The 22,445-nt window shown below is 38.7% G+C and overlaps 1 protein-coding gene across 1 annotated transcript in view; it reads left to right on the top strand.

Annotated features, from left to right (window-relative positions):
• LOC142155382 (guanine nucleotide-binding protein subunit alpha-14) overlaps positions 1-22,445 on the top strand; it is a 109,621-nt gene that overhangs the window by 45,292 nt on the left and 41,884 nt on the right. The window contains exon 2 of the mRNA XM_075211022.1: positions 25-209. Coding sequence (XP_075067123.1) covers positions 25-209 — 185 coding nt within the window. The remainder of the gene's footprint in view (positions 1-24; positions 210-22,445) is intronic.

Here is a 22,445-nt window from a genome sequence, read left to right as displayed (position 1 = left end):
CCAACCTCCCTTCATTTTCTTCAGGCACTGGCGAGAGTGGGAAAAGTACCTTCATTAAGCAGATGAGAATTATTCATGGATCTGGATACACGGATGAAGACCGGAGAGGATTCACAAATCTTGTTTTCCAAAACATATTCACTGCCATGCAGTCTATGATCCGGGCAATGGACACACTAAGGATACAGTACTCCTCTGAGCAAAATATGGTAAGTTCATGTTATCTCCATCTGTCATTTTTTATTTATTTAAAAAAAAAAATTTTTTTTTCAAGATTTTGAAACATATTGCACATGATGTGTAGAGATGATGGGAAATGTGACAAAATTGTTTGCAAAATGAGTTTGACAGCAGAATTGGCTGTTTCTCGTAGGTGGGACATTCCGGCTATCCACTCTTTCCAACTCTGCCTTTTCACATTGCACACTGTATTTGTAAAATTTGTAAATCCACAGTTCATGGAATGAATAGTGGTGGGATGACGACAGTCAACCTATTATGCTCTGTGGTGTAATTAGCAGGCGCACACTTCCAGTTGCCTGAACAACGCCCCTCCCGCCCCTTCTTCACCGCGAACCTGAAACTTTAGTCTTCATTTTGACATTTAACAGCCTGTGCTGCTCCCATGCATAACCACAGCAGCTCCATGGTGATCCCAGGTGAGACTCTGTTTTAGAAAATGTGGCAACCCCCCTTTAAAAATCCTGTGTTTGCCCCTGATTATGGTAGGGGCTAGGAAGACTTGAGGTGGAATTAAATATCCGAATATGACAAATATTTTGTGAACTTTTTTTTTTTTAATTTTGATTAACTCTAGACATGTGTAAGATACCTGATTTACAGGGCAGGTGTTCTTATTCAGTGAAATCAGGCTTTCGCCTTGAGCGCCAACATGTTGGGGACTCCTAAAAGACTGAAGGAGTGACATAATCAGCCTTTCAATGTTTTATCTTTTTCCCGGCGCTCCTTCTAGCCACCCTGGGGATTCAAATTTAACACCTCTCTCTCTCTCTCTCTCCTTCATTGGCTGACATCGGGAAAGAAAGGATGTGTTTAAATGAACTTGAGTGGTCCCTGTTCTCCTCTTACCATCCACAGTCCTTCTGTCAGGTGCTGCTCTTCCGTGTCGACGTCTGGCTGGGATTGTGGCATTACAGCGCAACACCACTCTCCTGGCCTGTCACTGACAAGGAGGAACAGCAGGATTGAGACTTCTCGTAATTATATCTACAATGTACTCAATAGATACACTAGAGTTCATCTAACAAACAGATATATCAAAAGGATGATGGGGCTTAATGAGAAATATTATCCTTTTTCCAGCAATAAGGATACATATTTGTTTTTATTTAAGCATATCCCTTATGGCTGCATTTTATAAAAAAATAAAATAAAAAAAAATAATCACCAGCCAAAGAATAAAGCATTTTTTTTGTTGCAATCCTGGGAGATAGCAACAGCACAGATATTGTGGTTGCAGTTTGTCGGTGGGAGTTACCGCTGGAAATGGCAGTGTTACGCCAGATTTAACTTTTTTTTTTCATTTTGTAGTGCAAAGCGAGAACAAGCACTACAGCCAACAAAAACCCATGTTTTCAGTTTTAATAAATCGGCCCCTAAAAGTAGACCTGTGAATCATTAGTCTGTGTAACTGTAACTTTTTATACACTAGAGTTACTGTGCTGTAGTTGTAACCACAATCTGTCCATCCTCATCTATAATTAGGAGTTTATCCATCCAGAAGGTGCAGTCTAAGTTTGATTTATTTTTTTATTTTTTTTGTACAGTCTAACCAGACATGCTCTAATTATCAGACTATACACGTAATGTATCTATGGCTCTTATACATTTTCTAAAGGATGAATAATATCTGCAGAATATCTTTTGCTCTTGCATGAGAGCATAATTCTGATTTCAACTCTGTTTTATTTGCTTAGCAGAGAGGTAGCAGGCGGCACTAGAGGATAATCTTGTGACAGGTACCACCTGTCCTCTCTCCTCTGCTTGGCTCTGAACTCTGCTTAGTTACTGTATGTGCGGATTACTGTAGGCATACATTCATCAGGATGGTCCATGTATCTATGTACTTAAAGGTGTATTTACTGATGAGAAGCAGTGGTTAGGTTTAAAGGGCCTGTTTTATTTTGCACATTTGTAGGCTTTATTTTCTCCCTCTCCTTCTTTGCTTTATACACATTTATTATTTTTCCCGTTCCCCACTGAGTTGGGATTTACCCATTATGTCTTGTGATAATACTAGGATACCAATTGATTCCAGTTTCCCCATGATTTTTTTACTTTTGTCAGACACCCTGAAATAATTATTTTTGTTTATTTAGAAGTATATATATTAACCAAAGTAAGAGATTTGATCCCACAATTATTTTGCTAAATTTGACGACCAAAAGAATTCAATTGGTGAATTAACTATACTTGGCGAACTCAATGTCTCGTGGTTTCCCGGTTCTCTGCACATTATTATTTATTACAGCCATTAGGGGAGAGGTTACCACAGCGTGAGGTCATGTATGCAAACACTGCTAGTACACCTAATAAAAAGTGAAATACAGCGACACGCACATCCATCCCATATTTCCTTTTAGGTGGCAGTAAAATGTTTATAGGAGCCTTCTCTGACTCCACAAACATTCTGGGAGATGCAGGAGCATTGTGAGATTATTACTTTTATTATTGTGTAATTGTAAGGCGCAATTCTGCCGCAGAGTCAGATAGTGGAGAAAACAGAGCATACATAGGATAGGGACATACAAGGTAAACAAAATAAGTGCAGAGGTTAAAACAAAGGGTATTGATAAGAGCTCGGTCTAGTGGGAAAAGGGCAGAGCTGAATCTACCAGAGTGTGTGACTCATAGTGGAGATTGGTTTACTAGTGGGAGATGCACTGATCAGCAACTGACAAGTGGTGCGTATGGCACTCACTGCTGTGCAGATATACCTCCCAACTTTCCAGACTGGGGGACAAAGCTCTTAAAACAGCACTCTGCCGCCTAATTTGGGACAGTTGGGAGGGATGCTTCACTCTTGTTCCCACCTTGGCAGCAGTTCAGCTCTTATGAGCTCTGCTTTTTACTAGTTTGAAAGTCGCAGCCTGTTCGTATTCAGGAGTGCTGCGCTAATCCCCGGTGGTCTAGGAGGAGGTGGAAGTAGGACAGAAGTACACTGTCCGAAATGCACTAGAGCGCATGCTCTAAACCGGAAGTTTTGGCTTTGCGCTGACCCTTCCAAGAAAGTGAGGGGAGCAGTCATCGCTATAGTAGCTGCGTGGCACAATAAATAGAAGTCCCCCAAAACCTTATAGAAGGTGACTGGAGGCTCCCACTTTATTGTAGGAGAGAGCCTGTGCCCACAATAAGTACTGCACGGACGTGCAGTATATCAAAGAACCCTGCCTGCATATCTATATAGGTATAAGTGCATATCCATCTGCATAACAAGCCTGTATATACAAGTATTGCCTGCTGTACCTCAAAATATTTCAACTGTGAGTACCTGCATATATCTACTGTTATCTTTGTTCAATAAACAGCAGCCTGTTTTAAGTTCAAAAGCGCTGTGACTTCACATCCACATTAACACCGCTGACACCTTTAATAACTTCCAAAGGTATAACCAACACTGCCATGTGAAACTAAGAGTCAAAAACATGGGGGAAGCACTCAATTCAAAGCTCCATTTCAAGCACATCCTTAGAGATCCCAATAATCACATACTCCTTCATGAGCACTTGGTTGAAAATATAAATATTGATAGCTTTGGTGCCCATTCTTTAGTATTTTGTTAACCGTGTTGTCATTTTATTCCAGATTCCTCCTATTAAAGATACTTATTGTGGTTGAATAAAAAAATAAAAATGCCACGCATTTTATCAAAATTACAATATTTTGTGGATCAGTTGAACATAATGGTAAAAGCTTGCCATGACCAGAAAATAAAAATCTGCTGTTAAATTATGGGAGCTTAAATCAGTCTTATGTGTTCTCACAGCTTTATTAAGTTAGTAGGCTTTTATTGGGTGTCGTAAAGAGTCTTTTGCTTGCTGGCACCTCTCCCAATGACTTATACTGTTGGTGGCATATATGTGGTGTGAGAGTAGTTTGAACAGCAGTTTCTTCCTGTAGCTTGAGGCAGTTACTTTGGAGACCAAAAGCTTACTTAATGTCAAATCACAGGGATAACCGGCAATTTTAAGTTCAAAATCGCCATTTGTATTAAGTAGCAATTTTTAGTCTGATCTTCAAAATCACTGTTCATGTCTCGCAATTTGCGGCAATTTGAAACTTGCCCGTGTTTAGCTGAAATCCTCCATTTTAATACCGGCAGTCCTTTCTGATTGGATGAAAGTTTTACATGCAAATCTCATGCGATATTTGTCCTCACTAACATCATTTTTATTTATTTTTAAAAAAAGCATGCCCACCCCTAAAGATTAACACTAGCACTGCCAGATTACTGCTGGTTGCGCTGAAATTGGGGGAAAAAAAACTGTGTGGGGTTCTCCCGATTTCATCGAAGCCAGCATTTTGCAAACCAACTGGGGTGGGTGGCACTATAGCAAGGGAACCCATTCCAGGTGGTCCCCCTGCCATAAGGACAACCAAGTCCAGGCTGTTCAGAACTGGGTTGGATTCCCTAGGGAGTGGGGTCTGCAAAAGAATCTTCCTACACGCCTGGGGCGGTGGGTGTAGGGTAGAAACGGCACAAGAATATATAGAAAAAATAAAGAAAACATCATTTTTGTTTGTGAAACTAAAAGTCCCAACCAGCCTGGCTGCCATTATCAGTCTAGGCTTGCTGGTGCTTGAAGAACTACAAGCACCAGCATACCCATGCTGGCACTTGGAGAACCACAAGTGACAACATGCCCTGACACCCATGGCTTGCTGTGACCTGTAGTACCACAAACAAAAATGTTAAATAAACCACAACACCTCATTAATATCACTTTGCTTTAATAAAAATAATAAAACCCAAAAAATTACAAACACCACCCTCGTTACAACTACATCTATTTATTAAAAATAAACACGCTCTAAATACTCACCAATCTGATGTCTTATTTTGTTCATAGAAGCTTGCAATCCAAAGAGATTTTTCAACCATGTCCAAATAAATTACATTCCGCAAAGGTCCATGAAGATGTCCCAAATAATTTGTAATTCCAAAGGGGTCCAGGGAAAATGTCGTCTTTTCTTCTGGTCAAAATGACCCCCTTTTTTTAAATACGGGACATGCTTGAAAAAAATAGCAAACCCACTTAACAGACGACATAACTGTGCTTGTGTACTACACAAGCACCCCGACTCTAAATAGAGCTTGCAGCTGTGCAATTCTCATTATAGTATAAGGGGGTTTCCCACAGTGTCAAAGCCAAGCCAAAGATGAAATTCAGTCTGAGCAAGTTTTAAAAGGTTATAGGAGAGAAAAAGAGAAGGGAGACAAGTTGGATAAAATCAAGGAGAGAATGGAGGAAGGGTCCAAAATGATGAGAGAGAAATTAATTATACAGCCTATTCAGTGCAGCAGACCTAGAGCCCTTCAAGGCAAAGGGAAGGCAGGCATTGAAGTGGTTTGACCACATCTTTAAGAGTGCCTTGAAGAAATTGTTGATAATGCTTGTGATCAGGCCCATTAGGCAAGGTTAGGCACTTGCCTAGGGCGCCGGGCTCTGGAGGGCGCCACAGAATACTAAATGACTTTAAAACTGTGCAGCGACCGCTGACCATACCTGTCACTAGTGTCAGTGAGTGGAGGGGAGGAGACGGAGCAGAGAGGCGGCGGTGGTGAGACAAGGTAAGGAGAGACGGGGTGAGGGGGGAGGAGGAAGGAGGGCGCCGATTTTTGCAGGTGGGGGGGGCGATTTTTGCACGGGGGGGGGGGGCGCCGCTTTTTTAAAAATGCCTAGGGCGCCGTGGACCCTAGCACCGGCCCTGCTTGTGATGAGCTCCTCCATTGAATATACATACCAGATACTGTTAAGGACTGTTTGTTGTGGTGCTGCCACCAAATGTGGACCCAACTGTAGAAAACCCTAAAACAATCAGAATTAATCTTCTGTTCCACTGGTACGAAGTCCCTTTGAATCCTTTATTAAAACTACTGGGTAGACGGAACCAGGACAAGCTGAGAAAAGCAGTACATTTATTTTATTTTAGATACTGGTATCCTATTACCTTTTTTAAATAAAGCAATTTTACATACAATAAAGAACGAGCAATCTGTATTTGATAAAACAGTTGTTGTTTCTTTACAATTAGTATAATTTGTGGTATTAACCATCCTTTGTACAGATTGATAACCCTGTTTCCATCACACCTAAAAAGTTTACTATGCCTCTCGAGCACAATTTAGCCTTCCTGACCATTACACCTTTTTAAGAATAAATTCTCCACGAGGAAAATTTGTCTTGCCTGGTGGCATCCCTTAAGTCAGCAGTGACCTCTGCCTCAGAGAGCAGACCCGTAGAGTCTTCATTCATCTAGAATCATGGGCTTTTGTAGGCACATCATGGTATATTCCACTACCGCAAAGGTGTTTCGGTCAAGATCTGGTTTTGCAGATAATTCTACAACACATAATGAACTGGAAGAGATGGTAGAACCGATCATCTTCAGCATTGTTTATCTCTAAGGTGCCACAAAACTCTGTAGCACCTATAGCAATTCATATAAAAAAATAAATCTTAAATAGAAACAGAACAATTATATTCAAGGTGAACTGAGATGGTGCGGACATAGAAGAATTAGAGAATGCCCTGTTTGTAAGAGATTACAGTGCAAAGGATGATGATGATGATGATCTGAAGTTGTGTTCTCAAGATAACCATTACTAACGGTTTGCAGCTGCATGGGCTTCAATAAAGAGAAGGAGAAGCTCCATTAAATGTTACTGTTCATGCTGCTTTAAAATCTGGGCATCTAGGCTATGCAAAAAAATTAAAAACCTCATCCCCCTAAATATACTCTGTTTAGAAGAAAGCTGTTCTGTACTTTCCTATGTAAATGCAGCACATGCCTGTTTAAATTTTCCATAAGAATATGATCACAGTAACACACAGCTAAAATATATTCTCAGCTGTTGTTTTACAAAGATCTTTAATTGATTAAACACTGGTGAATTGAAATTAGAAAAGCCTGACTTAATACTGAAACATGATTCTAATGACTTGCCTCCCCCCCCCCCCCCCCCTCGCTAAGTAATTAGACACAAATGTTCTAATCTGGTTGGAATGTAAAATGCTGCCCTGCCACATTTGACAGTACTGAAATATTGAATAAAATTGGGCCACATATGTTTGTGTTCAGATTTGTAACAATCTGTGACCTGTTATTGCTGTCTTACCCCAGTTTTATACCAAGAGGTTTGTGTCTAACCATGTTCATATTTTATACTGTTGATAAGTAGTTTATTGTTTTGTTTTGCACATAGTAAGAATTATTCTACAGTATCCCCAGTAGCCAAGGTGTCATGCAATGGTAGAATACTTAATATTGAGAAAATGTTGAGTGCAAATGTGTCTACCATATGTATACAGTGACTTTTTACACAAGGTACATAAGGGCCTGAATAATTAGGGAAAGTACGGCAAACAAGGAGTAAATTTAATCATGGACAAACCTTGTCATAATGCAAGAGGTGTAAATTAGTTGATTATTTTCTATCTAACGAAAATGCTACACATGCACATAGATACTTGATAGCTTTACTTTTACACTGAAAGTTGATCTTACCCCAACTATAAATATGTCCCCATATTTTACATTTACTTCCCTCACCAATGCAACATAGTTTTGCCAAGGTGAAATTTTTTTTTTTGCTTTGCTCTCCTTAATGACTCAGGCTTATATATGATTATCTACTAAAACAATGCCCCCTTTGTAATTCATTTCATTTTTTAAAATATATTCTGTTCATCAATGGTCAAATTAAACTCTAACAGTTAAAACAAAATGTGATCTAGAAATTTGATCTAGAAGCTGGTTCTGACCATTGGCCCCTTTATGGCATTTGAACATGGTAACCTGCTGGGTGCTGGAATGACAGAATAAAAATGAAAAAAATCTCCTTTTAAGCAATTTTTTTTTTTGTAAAATATGGTAATAAAGGACTCCTATCCTGCCACTGATATGCAATCTGGCACATTAGTCTAAATTAGATGTAGTCATTTTATCCTCATTATTTTCCAAATTATGTAACTGCCTGGGTGAATTCCATATTAAGCTATATATAGGTTTTTTTCCCCTCTTGGATCTGACCCACTTCACTGCCCCCCATAGCGGTGGCATAGACTGTATGGCTACAGTTATGCCCTTGGTGCTATGGTAGCAACAAATCACCTCTTTGATATAAACATATCTGTTCAGAACAATACTGGGCTCTTTTTATCTTAATTGCATTAAACATTTAATTCAAGGAAAAAGTAAAGGACGCTTATTTCTGTGTATTTGAATTGTGTGCACCACATATTGATGGTTTGACCCCAGTGACCTTCTTATAATGGAAAATCATGGAGTACTTTGCATTACAGAGCAGTTTTGAATTGAGCTGTTTTTGAGACGTGATTACAGTAGTCTTTAATTACAATATTTCAACTAAAAAAAGAAACCAAATGTTTCAACTAAATTGAATCCTCTATGAACCCATCTATATTAAATAATGAGTTTGCTGGGAATTCTAAATTCAGACAATTAACAAATATGAATATCCAATTCCATCCCTCCCCCTACCCCACCCAATTTTAGCATAACCCACTGAAGAAAAACCTGCCATCTAATCCTATAGGGAGATGTGACTCACAACTAGTGCAGGATAAGGTCTTGTGTTTTTAGCAGTAATTAATGCTATACCCAGTCCAGCATGAGCTTTATCCCTTTCTTTAAAAGTAAATGTCTGTGTATATTTATGTTCTTTGATGCACTGGTAGTTAGAGACACCATTAGTTAAAGGGAACAATGTCCCTTTCTCTTGCACCAACATGCATTAAGTGACTATTTTATTTTACCCTATCATAGACCGTTCCAATTCATAGGCCAGATACAGCCTTCCTGTGCTTTTTGTAGACTCTGCTTTCCTGAAAGCTCCATAGACTGTAAGGGGCAAATTCAATTGGCCGTGAGGTGCTGCCAGACATCGCCTTGATGTCCAGCTGTGCACTTTGCCAGATAATACTTTATAGAATCTTCACTCCTGGCATCTCTATAGGACGTGAGGCAAAATGAGGTGATGTGAATGAGGTGATGTGTCGCTAAATGTCTCTGGAACAATCCAATTAATCTTCCCCACATAATATAAAAATCTGAACAGTGTGACCCCGTGAACACCTCTAAAAAGTATCTCTCTTCATAATATCACTGCAGACCTACCAAGAGACAAAAGTTTTGTTTTTATTATGGAATGTAACAACCACTGTGTTGACTAACATTTTACTCCTGGCAATGCCTCTGAATCTGTGTCCGGAATACTGAACTGTGTGTTGCTCTGGAGTGCATGTGATGATGGGTGTAGATGGGAAGGAAAAGGAAGAGTGTGTTCTGCAAGTACATCCTGTGTACTTTTCTCAAACTATGTATCATGGTACCATCAATATTTTCATATATGTTCTAGCTGGTATTGCAGCCAATTAAAACAAGTAGAAATATATTTTGAAAGTTATGTGGAAGTTCAGCTAAATAAGAAATTACGTTTTTTTTGGCATCCAATGAAGCTATAGCAATCTGGCTTGGATTTAAACAGTGATGTATCTTTAATTGATGAGGCTGAGTTTATTTCATATTTTAAGTTTGTCTTGGTATCACCTTTGGTGTTGAGCAGCACCATATTTACAGAGGCAAACACAATTTGTAAACAATACCGCAAATAATAATAGTTAGAAAGGCGCAGTGTATAAATGTAATAATGTATGTTGGATAAAATAAAAAAGAATAAAAGAATAAGGCATAAAGTAAGCAATACATTAAATGCAAAAACAGCACATTAATAATAACCTTCTTTTAAATAAATCCAATCGACCAATTGAATTTATTATTATTTCTTGTAAATTAATGCAACGCTACAAAATTAATACTAATCTCCCCTCACATCTAATAAAAACAAATTAAAGTTTGTGTTCGATACTCACCCGGTGCTTCACATCTCTCTAAGCAGACAAAAATAAATTGAAGAGAAGCATAGGTAACTTATCTTTAATGTTCTTTCTATATTCCCTAATTTCACAGAAAAACGCCAGCGCCAAAAAATTATTAAGAATGCGGGTGGCCATTTTGTTGAAGCCAAAGTTCATGGAAAACGGGCAGATCACTAAAAAATCGGTCCGTGCCTGCATAAAAAAAACTATAACACTTTTTCTGCAATCTAACTTTGAGGTTCTTAGAAGCCTTTTTCCTAACCCATAAAGCTGACATGATTAAAGTGTGTGTATGGGTAGGGTACTGGTCAATGGGAACCCATCTCCTCCATGAATGTGTCCCTGATTTACATCAGGAGAGTTGCTCAATTGGCTCCACTACCTGCTCAGATATGCCATCATAATTCTGCCTTCAATCTATGTCCTGGATCCGTAATTCTGTGATGACATGGGGAAGTAACACATGAGAATTGATGACACTTTGCCTCTTTGCTTAGACACCCGATCCGGACAGTAGATTAAATGATTAAACATAGAGCAGTGCAGCAGACTTTACTATAGCAATGTTACTTCAGTTTCCCATTGAATTGTACCCTCCTTCATTCCTTAAAAAACAAGATAATCACACTTACTTTGGAAGTAGGGTTTGTTTTCACTATTTTTATATATATATATATATATATATATATATATATATATATATATATATATATATATATATATATATATATATATATATATAATGTGTGTGTGTATATATTTATATTTCATTCAGTAAAACATGGAGGCATAGGTTATTCTGCAGAGACCTTATTTGTAACAACATTCAGTATATGCAAACACTTCAGACTGCATGTTTTTTCCGAAATGAACTATTCTGCCAAGAGTCTAGTCCACAGTGACCCAATTAGCAGAATGTTGCTGTGCTTTATTATGTTTGAGCAAGGCATCTCTGACAAAATAGGACTTTGCTGGTTTCTTCTTTTAATATAATTTAAAAAATTTTGTTATTTACACCCCCTTCCCTCCTTCAGAAACTGGTGAAACTCGCACCCACTTTTTTTGTGTGCTGGACTGCAGATAAGCAATGCTGAAGAAAGAAACTGTTTGTTATTGGACCATTGAGGCGTTAGTCGGGTGCTTGTGCATCTGACTGTAAATTACCTCGGTTTTAAAGCCGGAAGGGATCCTGTAGCTGCATAGCCACAGCTATCGAGGGGCTTCTACTTCAAAAGTCAGCCATGTTTCTCCAGAAACCCTAATACGAGTAGGGTTCCTTAACTTGTGGCAGGGGTTTAAATAAATACATAAATAAAAATTGGTGTGTGTATTTTTTTTTTTAATAAGAGAATAGTATTTTGTAGTATAAATTGTATGGTGCATTTCCTGTATTTAACATATGCTTCCAGTTATATAGTTTTATTACTATGTTACACTTGCAGACTATTACAAAATATAATGACACAAAGTACAGATTGACAAGATTAGTACTTCAGCAAATGTCATGTGTGGTCACATGCTACACTCTTCATCAATGGCAGCAGCACAGAGGTAAGTACCGATAGTCTGGGGTTTGTAGTGTATGCTTGTTCAGTGGGCTCTGCACTGCATATAGGTACATTTGATCTGCACTACTTACTGGTCAAATGGAGAGATCGGCTTCATACTTTTTAGAAGTTCTTCGTTGGATGCAGCCATAGTTCTGCAAATGTTTACAACACATCATTATAAAGTATTCATATATCTGCACATTATTAGCTGTACAGTACATTATAGCCTTATATAGATTTATTTATCTTTTTCCAAGTGGCCCAAAAAGAGGTTTGATGTTTAAAATCAAACAACATTAGAACTGATACAGATCAGTTTAGTCAGTCACAGTAGTATTTATAAGGCATAGAGAGCTAGTGGGGCCTGTACAGGGTTCCAGACAGAGCCGGAAAGCTTCACCATTCAGCGTTTGGTTTCAAAGAGAGAAAAAAGCAAACTATCCAATATCAAATAATTTCCTCTTGCCATTTTTTTTTCTTTATGAAAAAATTGGGGTTTTCCCTCTATACCCTGGTCTGTGTGAGTGTATTTACTTCAGTGATAAATGAATCGTGCAGTCTTTCCAGCTCTTCCTTAGTGACTGTATGTAAATCGCTTCTACAGGAACAGCCACTTCAGAGAGTACAATTTTCTGTCTCTGCACTTACCTGATATGGGTAAAGCATTGACTTTAAAGTTTTGCCATTTAACTGGATTTCTTAGGTATGATTTCTGCACTGCAGATTTTTTTTTTTTTTTTTTGTACAGTGTCCTTTCACACAGGCATAAACACATGTTTAGAAAAAATGGGCATTGTAACATATATGCACAAGTTATAATGTTCATTTTATACAACAATGCAATCAGTGATGCAGGTTTTTCAACTCGCATCCTTGTAAAAGTCTGTTGTTGGCACTTATCAATCCAGGATAAAAAATATAGTAATATCTCTTTAAATACACACGGTAATATTTTCACGTGCAGTACACACATTTATGAACTTGTAATTCAGGCTAAACAAATATTTGATTGTGTTTTGTAGTCATTTGGAGAGATTCGAGTTGAGGATTTAACCTCTTCATGGACTGGTCATGTGATGAAATTCTGATAGGATATGCTGGCGCCGCACTCTGTTTAACAACTGTTTAATATTACTAAATACTACCAAGTGCAGCAAGGACCTAGGAATATGTCAAACCTCCTTTGACAAATACAGTGACCACTAAAATAGAAGAGGAAAGGCCCAAAATAACCTTAATATGCCAAAAAGGTTCCATGTACAGAGACTGATTCTAGAAGGCGGAGAGGCATATATCCAATTTGGAGGATAGCCTCCCTGAGAAAACACATGGCAATGACAGAAACAAAAGAGGCTGATTTTAAAAATGTCCTAATGCTCAATAATGTGCACGTTTTTCTAGAAAAAAATATTTGGTCAGGTCTGTATTTGACCCTTTTTAACCAGCCCTGTGTTTGTGGAAAGAGCTAGTCAGGTTCCTACTTGCCCTCCCTCACCTACTACTTGTAATTGGCTAGTAAGATTACTCAACTTCAGAAATCATGATGCCAGGAACGCAGATAAGATGTTATTTGAAAATGCTAAAATCGCTGCCTTCTCAGATTTTTTCCCTGCCATTGCAAAGGCATCTAGGATAATTTGTACTTATTAATGTTGTACTGTATGCTTTATTTCAAAGCTGATTCTTATGTTCCCTACAATGGCAAATTGTTACTCTTGATCCCTCAGATGGGCAACACTGATTTGAAATCACAAGTTTCAACAACACGGAATGAAAATTGCAACCATCAATAGGCTATCCATATACCAACTGATTCTCTCTTTTTCTGCGACGACAGAAATCGTTTCTACTTGAGACAACCTGCAACAGTAATTCATTCTGATTTCCTCTGCTATGGGAGCCTGAGTCACAATTCTTGGAAATAAGTTTTGTGTTTCCGGCACATAATGTGTGTATATAGGTGTATGACTTCTATGTTCTGCATTCCATGATATACATAGAGCACAGTTGAAACCATATCTTTATCTGGCATAATTTGAAACGGACAAAAGAAATTGACATCCATCATTGTTCATTCCATATTTGATAGAAATCAGACTTTGTATTTGAATTTTGATTGAACAGAATATTTTAAATTAAAAAAACAAATGAAAATCGCATGGACAAAAATGATGGGACCCGTAACCTAATATTTTGTTGCAATACCTGTAGTGGGAATCAAACAGATTCTGTAGATCTCAATGAGTTTGGCCCACTTTTCCTGAGCAAACTGAATTGGCAGTCTCACGTTTGATGGGTGCCTCTTCCAAATTCCATGTTTCAGCATCTTTCTATAGATGCTTGATAGGATTCAGATCAGGGCTCATAGAAGGCAATTTCAGAATAGTCCAATGTTTTGTTCTCATCCATTGTTTGGGTGCTTTTTAGCTATGTGTTTTGGGACATTATCATGTTGGAGGAGCCATGACCTGTGACTGAGAAAGAACTTTCTGACACTGGGCAATGTGTTTCGCTCCAGAATGCTTTGATAGCCTTGAGATTTCATTGTGCCTTAAATGGAGCCCACTGTTGTTCAAAAAACATTAGATGGTGCGATCAGACACTGACGTACCTTGACATTGAAGTTCAGCTTGATTCTCTCTAAGTTTTTCTTGGCTCTTTTTCTACCATTCTCACTATCCTCCTGTCTTTTTGGTTTTTTTTAAACTTTTTTTATTTATAACAGCAGGTAACAACAATACAGGTCATTAAATACTTAAAATATAAATGACAAGAATTGCAGAGAAGGTGCATAAACAGAGCATGAATGGTACATAATGTTAAGAATAATACAACAACAATGTTGATCTCTGGTGAATAATATCTTAGCATAGGTATTTAATGAAAAGATTGATATAGCAAAAATAGAGAGACCATGTAGAGTTGGAGACACTGGAAAGGTGAGAAAATACTCTATGGGGGTGTGAAGGTAGGGGAAAAGAGGGGAGTGTGTGGGAGCTATTACCTGGGGGCTAACACCCCTATATGATATAAGAGGGGGAATGTCCGGTGAGAGGAGGGGTAGAAAGGAAGTAGATATAGTGATGTCAAGAGTGAAAGTGGAGAGTAACACGATTGTGTGGAAGAGAGGGTCAAAGGATGAAAAATAGAAGGTGAGGACAAAGAAGGAGGAAACACAGGAGATTTAGAAAGTGGCAGGCATGCTGCCGCCATTATAGGAGTACCATGGGCCCTAAACTTTATGAAAAGCAGATATAGTGTCATGGAGGAGGCTTGTCAAATATTCCATGGAGGCGGTGTGCCAGATTCTGTGCATAACAGCAACTCTAGAGGGTTGCAAGGCCTTCTTCCAGTCGCTAGCTATCTGAAGTTTAGGTGCGTTGTATATGTGGCGGATAACTTTATCAGTTTATTTGGGAACCCCTCTGAGAGGTTGACATAAAAGCACAGATAACTGGTCCTTAGGCACATTGGTTGTAGTAACCTGATTAATCAAGAGTAAGACCTCGTCCCAAAATCTAGATATAAGTGAGCAGTTCCACCATACATGGAGAAAAATTTTGTCTCCAAGATGATCTACCTCTAGAGTTGTTCCCACTGACCCACAATTGTGACAACAATGATCAGTGGTGTGGGGGTCAATAGAGTGCAATTTCACAGGAACCATGTGCCATCTAGTATAAAATTTGTAAGTATTTTCTCAAATGTCTGTGTTGATGGAAGACCCTGTTACCGAATGAGCGACCACCCCTCCTCGTCCATCTTGCTCCCTCACCCATTCAAACTGTTCCACAGGAGGTGATGAGGAGGGCAGTAGAGAACTGTACAGAATCTAAATATAGCCACGGCGGCCCAGGTTATAAATACAATGACGTTCAATGAAGGTTGGGGGACAAAGCTTAGATGATTGTGTCTGGGCTTGTATGAAGCTTTACAGTTTAATATAGTGGAACTATAGGTTGCTGGGGAGATCATGTTTCTTGTGCAAATCCGCAAAGGATCGCATTGCATGCTCGCCCAACAGGTAAAAGAACCGATCTAGCCCTAATGCAACCCAGTGGGAACCCAGGGTGTCTCCAGAGCAAAGTAAGTGGTGAGAGTTAGGGGGCCAGTTCATATTGTCTGTTCAGGTTGTCCCATTTCTCCAAGGTGAAGCGAATGGAGGGGTTTGTGTAGGCTGAGGCTGGTCTGACACTAATTGGAATCAAAGGTAAAAATCTGACCCCCATGTATGAGGACAGTGCTTCTTCAATGTCCACCCATTTTTTTTTTTTTACCCCTAAAGGTGACAGCCAAGAGATAAGGTGACTCAGTTGTGTGGCATGATAGTATTAAATCAAATAAAAGGAGGCATTATTTAGATTTAGCTAAACAGAGCCTGTTCCGTCTAGGTTTTCTACCGTTCCACACAAATTTTCCACACAGAGACTGGAGAGATCACAGGAAGGAGTCTGGGATTTTAACAGGTAGTTTTTGAAATAAGTATAACAACCTGGATAGGACATTACTTTTAATGGTATTGATTCTCTCCAACCACGAGATGCAAACGGAATTCCAGGTGTGTAGATCTTGTTTAATAAGAGACAGCAATGGGGGATAGTTGGCCTGGAAGAGAGTTTCATAGGAATTTTGTGAGGAAAACGCCTAAATAGCGTATTGCTTGAGGGCGCCATTGGAAATCAAAGTTGAGTTCCAAAAATGTCTCAGTGTGGGATGGAAGGTGTTAGAGCCAGTGCTTCTGATTTTGGAGATGTTCACTTTATATCTGGACAGAGAACCAAAGTTCTGCAACTCCACAAATAGATTAGGAAGGGAGGTCTGGGGCGATGACATACTTAAGAGGACATCGCCAGCAAAGAGGGAAATCTTATATTGTCTACTTTGAACCAAGATGTGAAGGGGATCCAGGTTGTCGGATCCAGGCAGCAAGTCCCATTAATGCCAAACACGGATGAATTCAAGCCATTTGTCGAAACCGAGGAGGAGGGGGTGTGGTATAAAGCCTGAATACCTTGAAGAAAATTGCCAAAAAAACAAAGGTTTTGAGGGTTTGAAACATGAATGGCCAGGAAAGCCTGTCAAAGGCTTTCTTTGCATCTAGCGCTAAAATCAAAGAGGGAATTCTTGATTGATTAATATAGGAGATCAACTCTATCGTTGTCCTGGTATTATCAAGGGCTTGTCTTTTGTGGACAAAACCAACTTGGTCTGAGTCAATAAGTTATGTCAAGTGAATTTTCAACCTGTTTGCTTAAATCTTAGCCAATAGCTTGATGTCCGTGTTTAGTAAGGTAATGGGGCTGTAGTTAGCACAGATTGTGGGATCTTTATTGGGTTTGGGAATAACTATAATAGTTGAACGTGTGGTGTCCTGGTAAAACTCCCCATCAGATCTTTAAATTGTTCTCTGTGGATACTGAAATCGGATAGCAGTATTTTTGAAAACTAAGATCCACTGGTGAAAATGTCCTCAAATATAAGAAAAAATATGTATCGGAACAATATATTTTCCCGCGTGTCAAACATACCCTGTGTGAATCACAAAGCCACACTCCAAACATATTGGTGAAATCAAAGCCCACCTTTCAATTTACTTGCTAGCATGGTATCTGACTTATTGCTCTTTTCATAAAATTTTTGGTTGAGCCACCGAAGAGCCTGTTCGGTTTTTTTTTTCCACCAGTAGCGATTGGATTTCTCCCCTGACTGAAAGAATTTGCTTATAAACTGATTGAGTGGTTATGCTCAAGTTGTTGCAATTTGAAGTTTAATCTCATTGTCTGTTTTTTTTCTGGAAGGATGCATATTTAATAATGGTCCCTCTAATGACTGACTTATGGGCTTCCCACACTGTGGGGAGAGGGGATTCAGGAGTCAGATTAAGATCAACATATTTTTGGAGTTGGGATGTCATCTGCTCTTTAAAATGGGGAAGTTTGAGCAAGGATTAGTTTAGTCTCCAAGATGATCTACTTCTAGAGTTGTTCAGGAGATCACCTCAGACCACTCTCTCCTTTCCGTTCTCTGGTCCATGTTCAGTGTGGTGCACACCGACTACTTGTATCCATTTAAATAGGCTGAATGACTGACTGATTAGACGATTGAAGACGTGTGATGCTAATTCAAGAAAGCACTTAACTTGAAATATCACTGTAATCCAACTATTTATGTTTTCTAAGGGCTACCAACAAATCTGTCCAGTCCATTTTAGAACATCTTTGGAGTATTAGGAATAATGTATCTCTTTTCACAGTTTCTTTGCTTTATTGTATGATATACAAAAGGCATGCAGGTATATATGAGATGTTTTGCTTTAAATTTTATCACTTTTCAGGAGAAATGAAGCATTATTTAATAAGCTGTAAACCTACCAACAATTTTGTCCATGTTTGTATAAGCCCTACTGTCTGACATAATATTCAGGTTTGGTCTGACATAGAAACCTAAATCAAAATATCATTGATTACACATGGCTTGCCCAAATTATATTTTCTATTTTTTTTTTTTATTTTTTTTTATCTGTTCTTAACATTATAATTTTTAACCTATAGCATTTCATGTAAAATCTTTTAAACTCTGGGAATGTAGGTTTCATTTTATATAACTTCCAGCAAATATATTATCACAAGTTATTATTAAGTTATGTTATAAGTTATTATTCCAAAGCTGTACTTTAACTGATCACCAGACTAACATGCTCAGGGTCTTGTTTACCTCTCAAGAGCCACTGTTTACTCCCATGATAAGCATGGGAATGAACAGCAGGGTTTGACTGACCAGCAAGTTGTAAAGACTATCATCAACCTTTTCATTAGCTGGATTTGTTTAGACATTGAGTTATAGTGCAGTGGAGATTTATGTTTCAAGTATTTAATCATTGGTGCAATATTTTATTTTACCAAATCTGCAATGCTCAGTTCACCTAACATTGGAAACATGCTTGGGGTTAAATTTATCATGCCTTTGGTTCGAAAAGTGGAGATGTTGCATATAGCAACCAATCAGGTTCTAGTTATCATCTGGTTGCTTTAGACAACGTCTCCCCTTTTCAAACCTGCCAGGAATTTGTAGTTTGATGAATTTACCCCTTAGACGTCAAATATTGTTCATATTATACCAGTGGACAGTGTCGGACTGGGGCATGAAGGGCCCACCGGGGAATGCAACACTAGGGGCCCACCAAAGGGGGTGTGGTCAGCCATCATAGAGGCGGAACCAGACACTAGAGGGGGAGTGGTCAGTCCACAAAAGACAGCTAGCACCTTAGTGTAGTGAAACTACAAGCCCCAGCATGCTTTGCCAATATATAGCAGCTTATTGCTGTAAGGATATGCTGGGACTTGTAGTTTCACAACACCTGGAGTACCACAAGTTAGCCAAGCCTGCACTAGACTCAGAACATTTGACAGACTGTCCTACCTGTTGTTGTCACTATTACCACCTGTGGCTGCTGGTTTCTTTAGTTGCGGCTTGTCTGGATCCAGGAATGTTGAGGGCCCTATTTGGAAAAAATAATGGGTACATTTAGAAATGCCAACCATCCCTGCCATTAAATCAACAGCACCCACATTCAATTAAAGACCCAAACCACCTCAGCATTAAAGGTCCCATTACCCCCTCCCTATAGTGTTCTCTGTGCAGCCCCCCCTCACTAGAGTTTAGTATAGTCAGCCCCCCTATAGTTTAGTATAGATAGGCAGCCCCCTTATGCCACATAGTAGTGCCCCCAAAACAATGCTATGCCACACGGTAGTGCCCACAATGTTACACCACGCAAGTGCCCCCGATTCATATTATGCCTGCAATAGTCCTCTCAATTCACACACATTATATATATATATATGTAATGGGAGACCCCATATACTTTTTACGATGAGCGCTACCTTAGTACTTTCTGGTAAAAATAAAAAGAAGGTGAAGCTGCCACTATTCCCAGGGGGTAGAGTATCCTCACAGTACTCAAAAAAATTTAAATTTACAGGGTTTTATGGGATGGGCGCAAATCAGGGGGGAAGTGGGACACACAAGGATGCAAACATACGCACCTATTTGGACTGTAATATGTATCTAATACTGGGTGTGTGTAATGATCAACAAAGCTAAATTAATATCAAAACCAATACTAATAACATTGTAATCCAGTGTTATCAAGATAAAAAACTGTAATACATAAATGATTTTTTAGCACAAACAATATAAACAACTGGTTAAAGTATACTTACCCAAAAGTTGATTGATGCAGCCTCTCTGATCTTCTCCCTTCAGCGGCGCGGGAACATCAGCTGACAGGGTTAGTGGGAGGGTCACATGATCGCAGTTGCGATCGCATGTGAAAGATGACTGGCTGTCAGTGACAGCCAGTCATCCGCAGCAGCGGGGACGCCGGAGAGGAATGCAAGCACCCTGGTGTGAACAACGGGCCTCCAGGTAAGCTCCGCCCACATCTAAAAGGGGATGTGGCCATAAGGTAGCCGGGCCTACCGGTTATTTTACCTGTAGTCCTGTGGGCCAGTCCGACGCTGCCAGTGGATCCCAAACTTTTTCAGTTCAAGCCACCCTTAGGGTTTCCATAATTTTTTCAAGGCATCCCTAAGCCTAAATAATTACCAAGTAGTCCCCCGCCTTGCTTAACACTGACCCTGGCCGAGGCACCCCTGTGAGATCGTTGAGGCACCCCAGGGAGCCTAAGTGCACAGTTTAGGTACCACTGTCTTATACCAATGTGGTGGTGCTGTCAACACACTGCATACAGTATTGCCGTGGGTGTTGCCCTTCTATGGCAGGAACATCCATTCACTTTAATTTTAAGCAGACTAAATGTATTCTCAATTTTAAACACCATAGTTTCCATGTGAGAAAATTGCAGCATTCCACAATGCCCACAGTGACCTTAACCTTTTTTTTTTACTAGTAAATGAGGAGATGTTTGATGATGTAGTATAAGATTAATTTAGGCATGTTTATAAAGCACTGACCTAATCAGTGGACTTTGCCAGATGAAGTATTCACTTTCACAGGCTGTTTATAAAAACTGAAAAACTATTTTGTTAAAGTACAATAATGAGTAAATTGTGGTGCAGAATAATTTTTCCATAGGATAAATAACCAGCATTGAAATTTCACTGGGAATACTGTAATGTAAAGTAATGGTTATGTTGAACGTAATGTTTTGCATATTTTTTTTTCTTTTTAGATCAAATATTCATTTGATTATTTTAATATAAAATATAAATAAAGTACCCTATTCCCCCCTCCATATAATAACCTAATTTTAATAAAACTATATGACCATACAAGGTTAATTTGCATAACGAATAAAATCTTGCAGCATTTAGAATTATAGTGGCACTGTGCACACATTGTATCAAAGATACTCTGACATAGCGAACAGCATAAGATGCTATTTTACTTACAAAACCATTCGTAAAATGTGCACTGAGTATATAAACGGACAACATAGTACAAAGAGTGTTACTTCTCAGTATTCTATATAGGTGAATTGTTGAAAAGTTTTATTTTATTTTTAGAGTTTGGGATTTCTAACACCAGTAATAATTACAGTAATAACTGGTTGTCCTCTCCAAGATGTTAGAAAATACACAATTGAAACTGAAAACAACCCGACACTATTGGTGTAATATAAAAAGTCCTATAATGCACTTAGTTGATAAACTTTTTATTAAAACACAAATGATTCTAAAACAAATAATTTCTCCTACAAATTGATCCTTATAAATGGTGCATCAGCGAGAATGAACGGAGAAAGTGCCTTCTACCAATAAAACGGATCGTAAATACAGAAAGGTGACATGTGAAAAAAGAATCCCACATCCTGATTTTGCCATCATTAGAAGTCCCACATTGTTATTGACTGCATAAACCAATACCATAGCTCATTCACTGCAAACTTGTAATGTTTTTCTTTGTTTTGTTCCCATATGGTGATAAAATTCATGTAGACGTGTATAACTGTGAAATTACAATGCTATCTACGCTGATGTAATATTTCTTTACATTAATTCTTCCCGAGAGAGTAGTATAATTATAAAACTGCCAGTTTTCCTGTTCGTTTTGACACCATGACCACCATGTATTGGAGCGATTTTACAAGGCAGCCAGAACTCCAAGGAGAAGTATATAAGAAGTAACTAGTAAAAATGTATCTTGTTAGTTAGAAACCACATAGCACCCACAAACTGCTTAATCTCACACTTGTCTTAAAGAATGTTCGGTGTTGGATATTGGATATTATACAGTTTTTAGGATAATTAGAGTTGTGGCTTGGCAACAACTGCAGATCCGTAATGGTGCTTCTCTCTGGCTTACATTATTGCTTCTGGCACAGAACTTCTTTCCTTTCCAAACCTAAACAGCAAGTTACCTTAAAGGCTTCTTTTTCCACCATCCAGTTAATGCATTTATATTTTGTTCCATCCTGTCTACAAGGAGGAGCAATTCTCAGCTGTGGAATGGTCAGTGATAGTCAGGAATGTAAGGTCTTGGCTTTCTACCAAAAGTTTAGTTTACAAATGTGAGTTGGCAGAGTAATGAAATGCCCATATATACAATGCCCTCTGCTCCACCTTATTTGGTTATTTAACCCACCAAACGCTGAGATGCAGTTTGTTCAGATATTTGCTGACCTTTTACTTAAATAAACAGTGTTCACAATAGAGCTTTATTACACTGTACCTCTGTTGTGATTGTAATCTCCATTCTGTGGCCATACTGCATGAAAAAATAAAACTTGACT

The sequence above is a fragment of the Mixophyes fleayi genome, chromosome 1 (assembly GCF_038048845.1).
Source record: "Mixophyes fleayi isolate aMixFle1 chromosome 1, aMixFle1.hap1, whole genome shotgun sequence".
Lineage (NCBI taxonomy): Eukaryota > Metazoa > Chordata > Amphibia > Anura > Limnodynastidae > Mixophyes > Mixophyes fleayi.
Note: the sequence above shows the minus strand (reverse complement) of the source record. Positions and strands in the feature narration are given on the sequence as shown.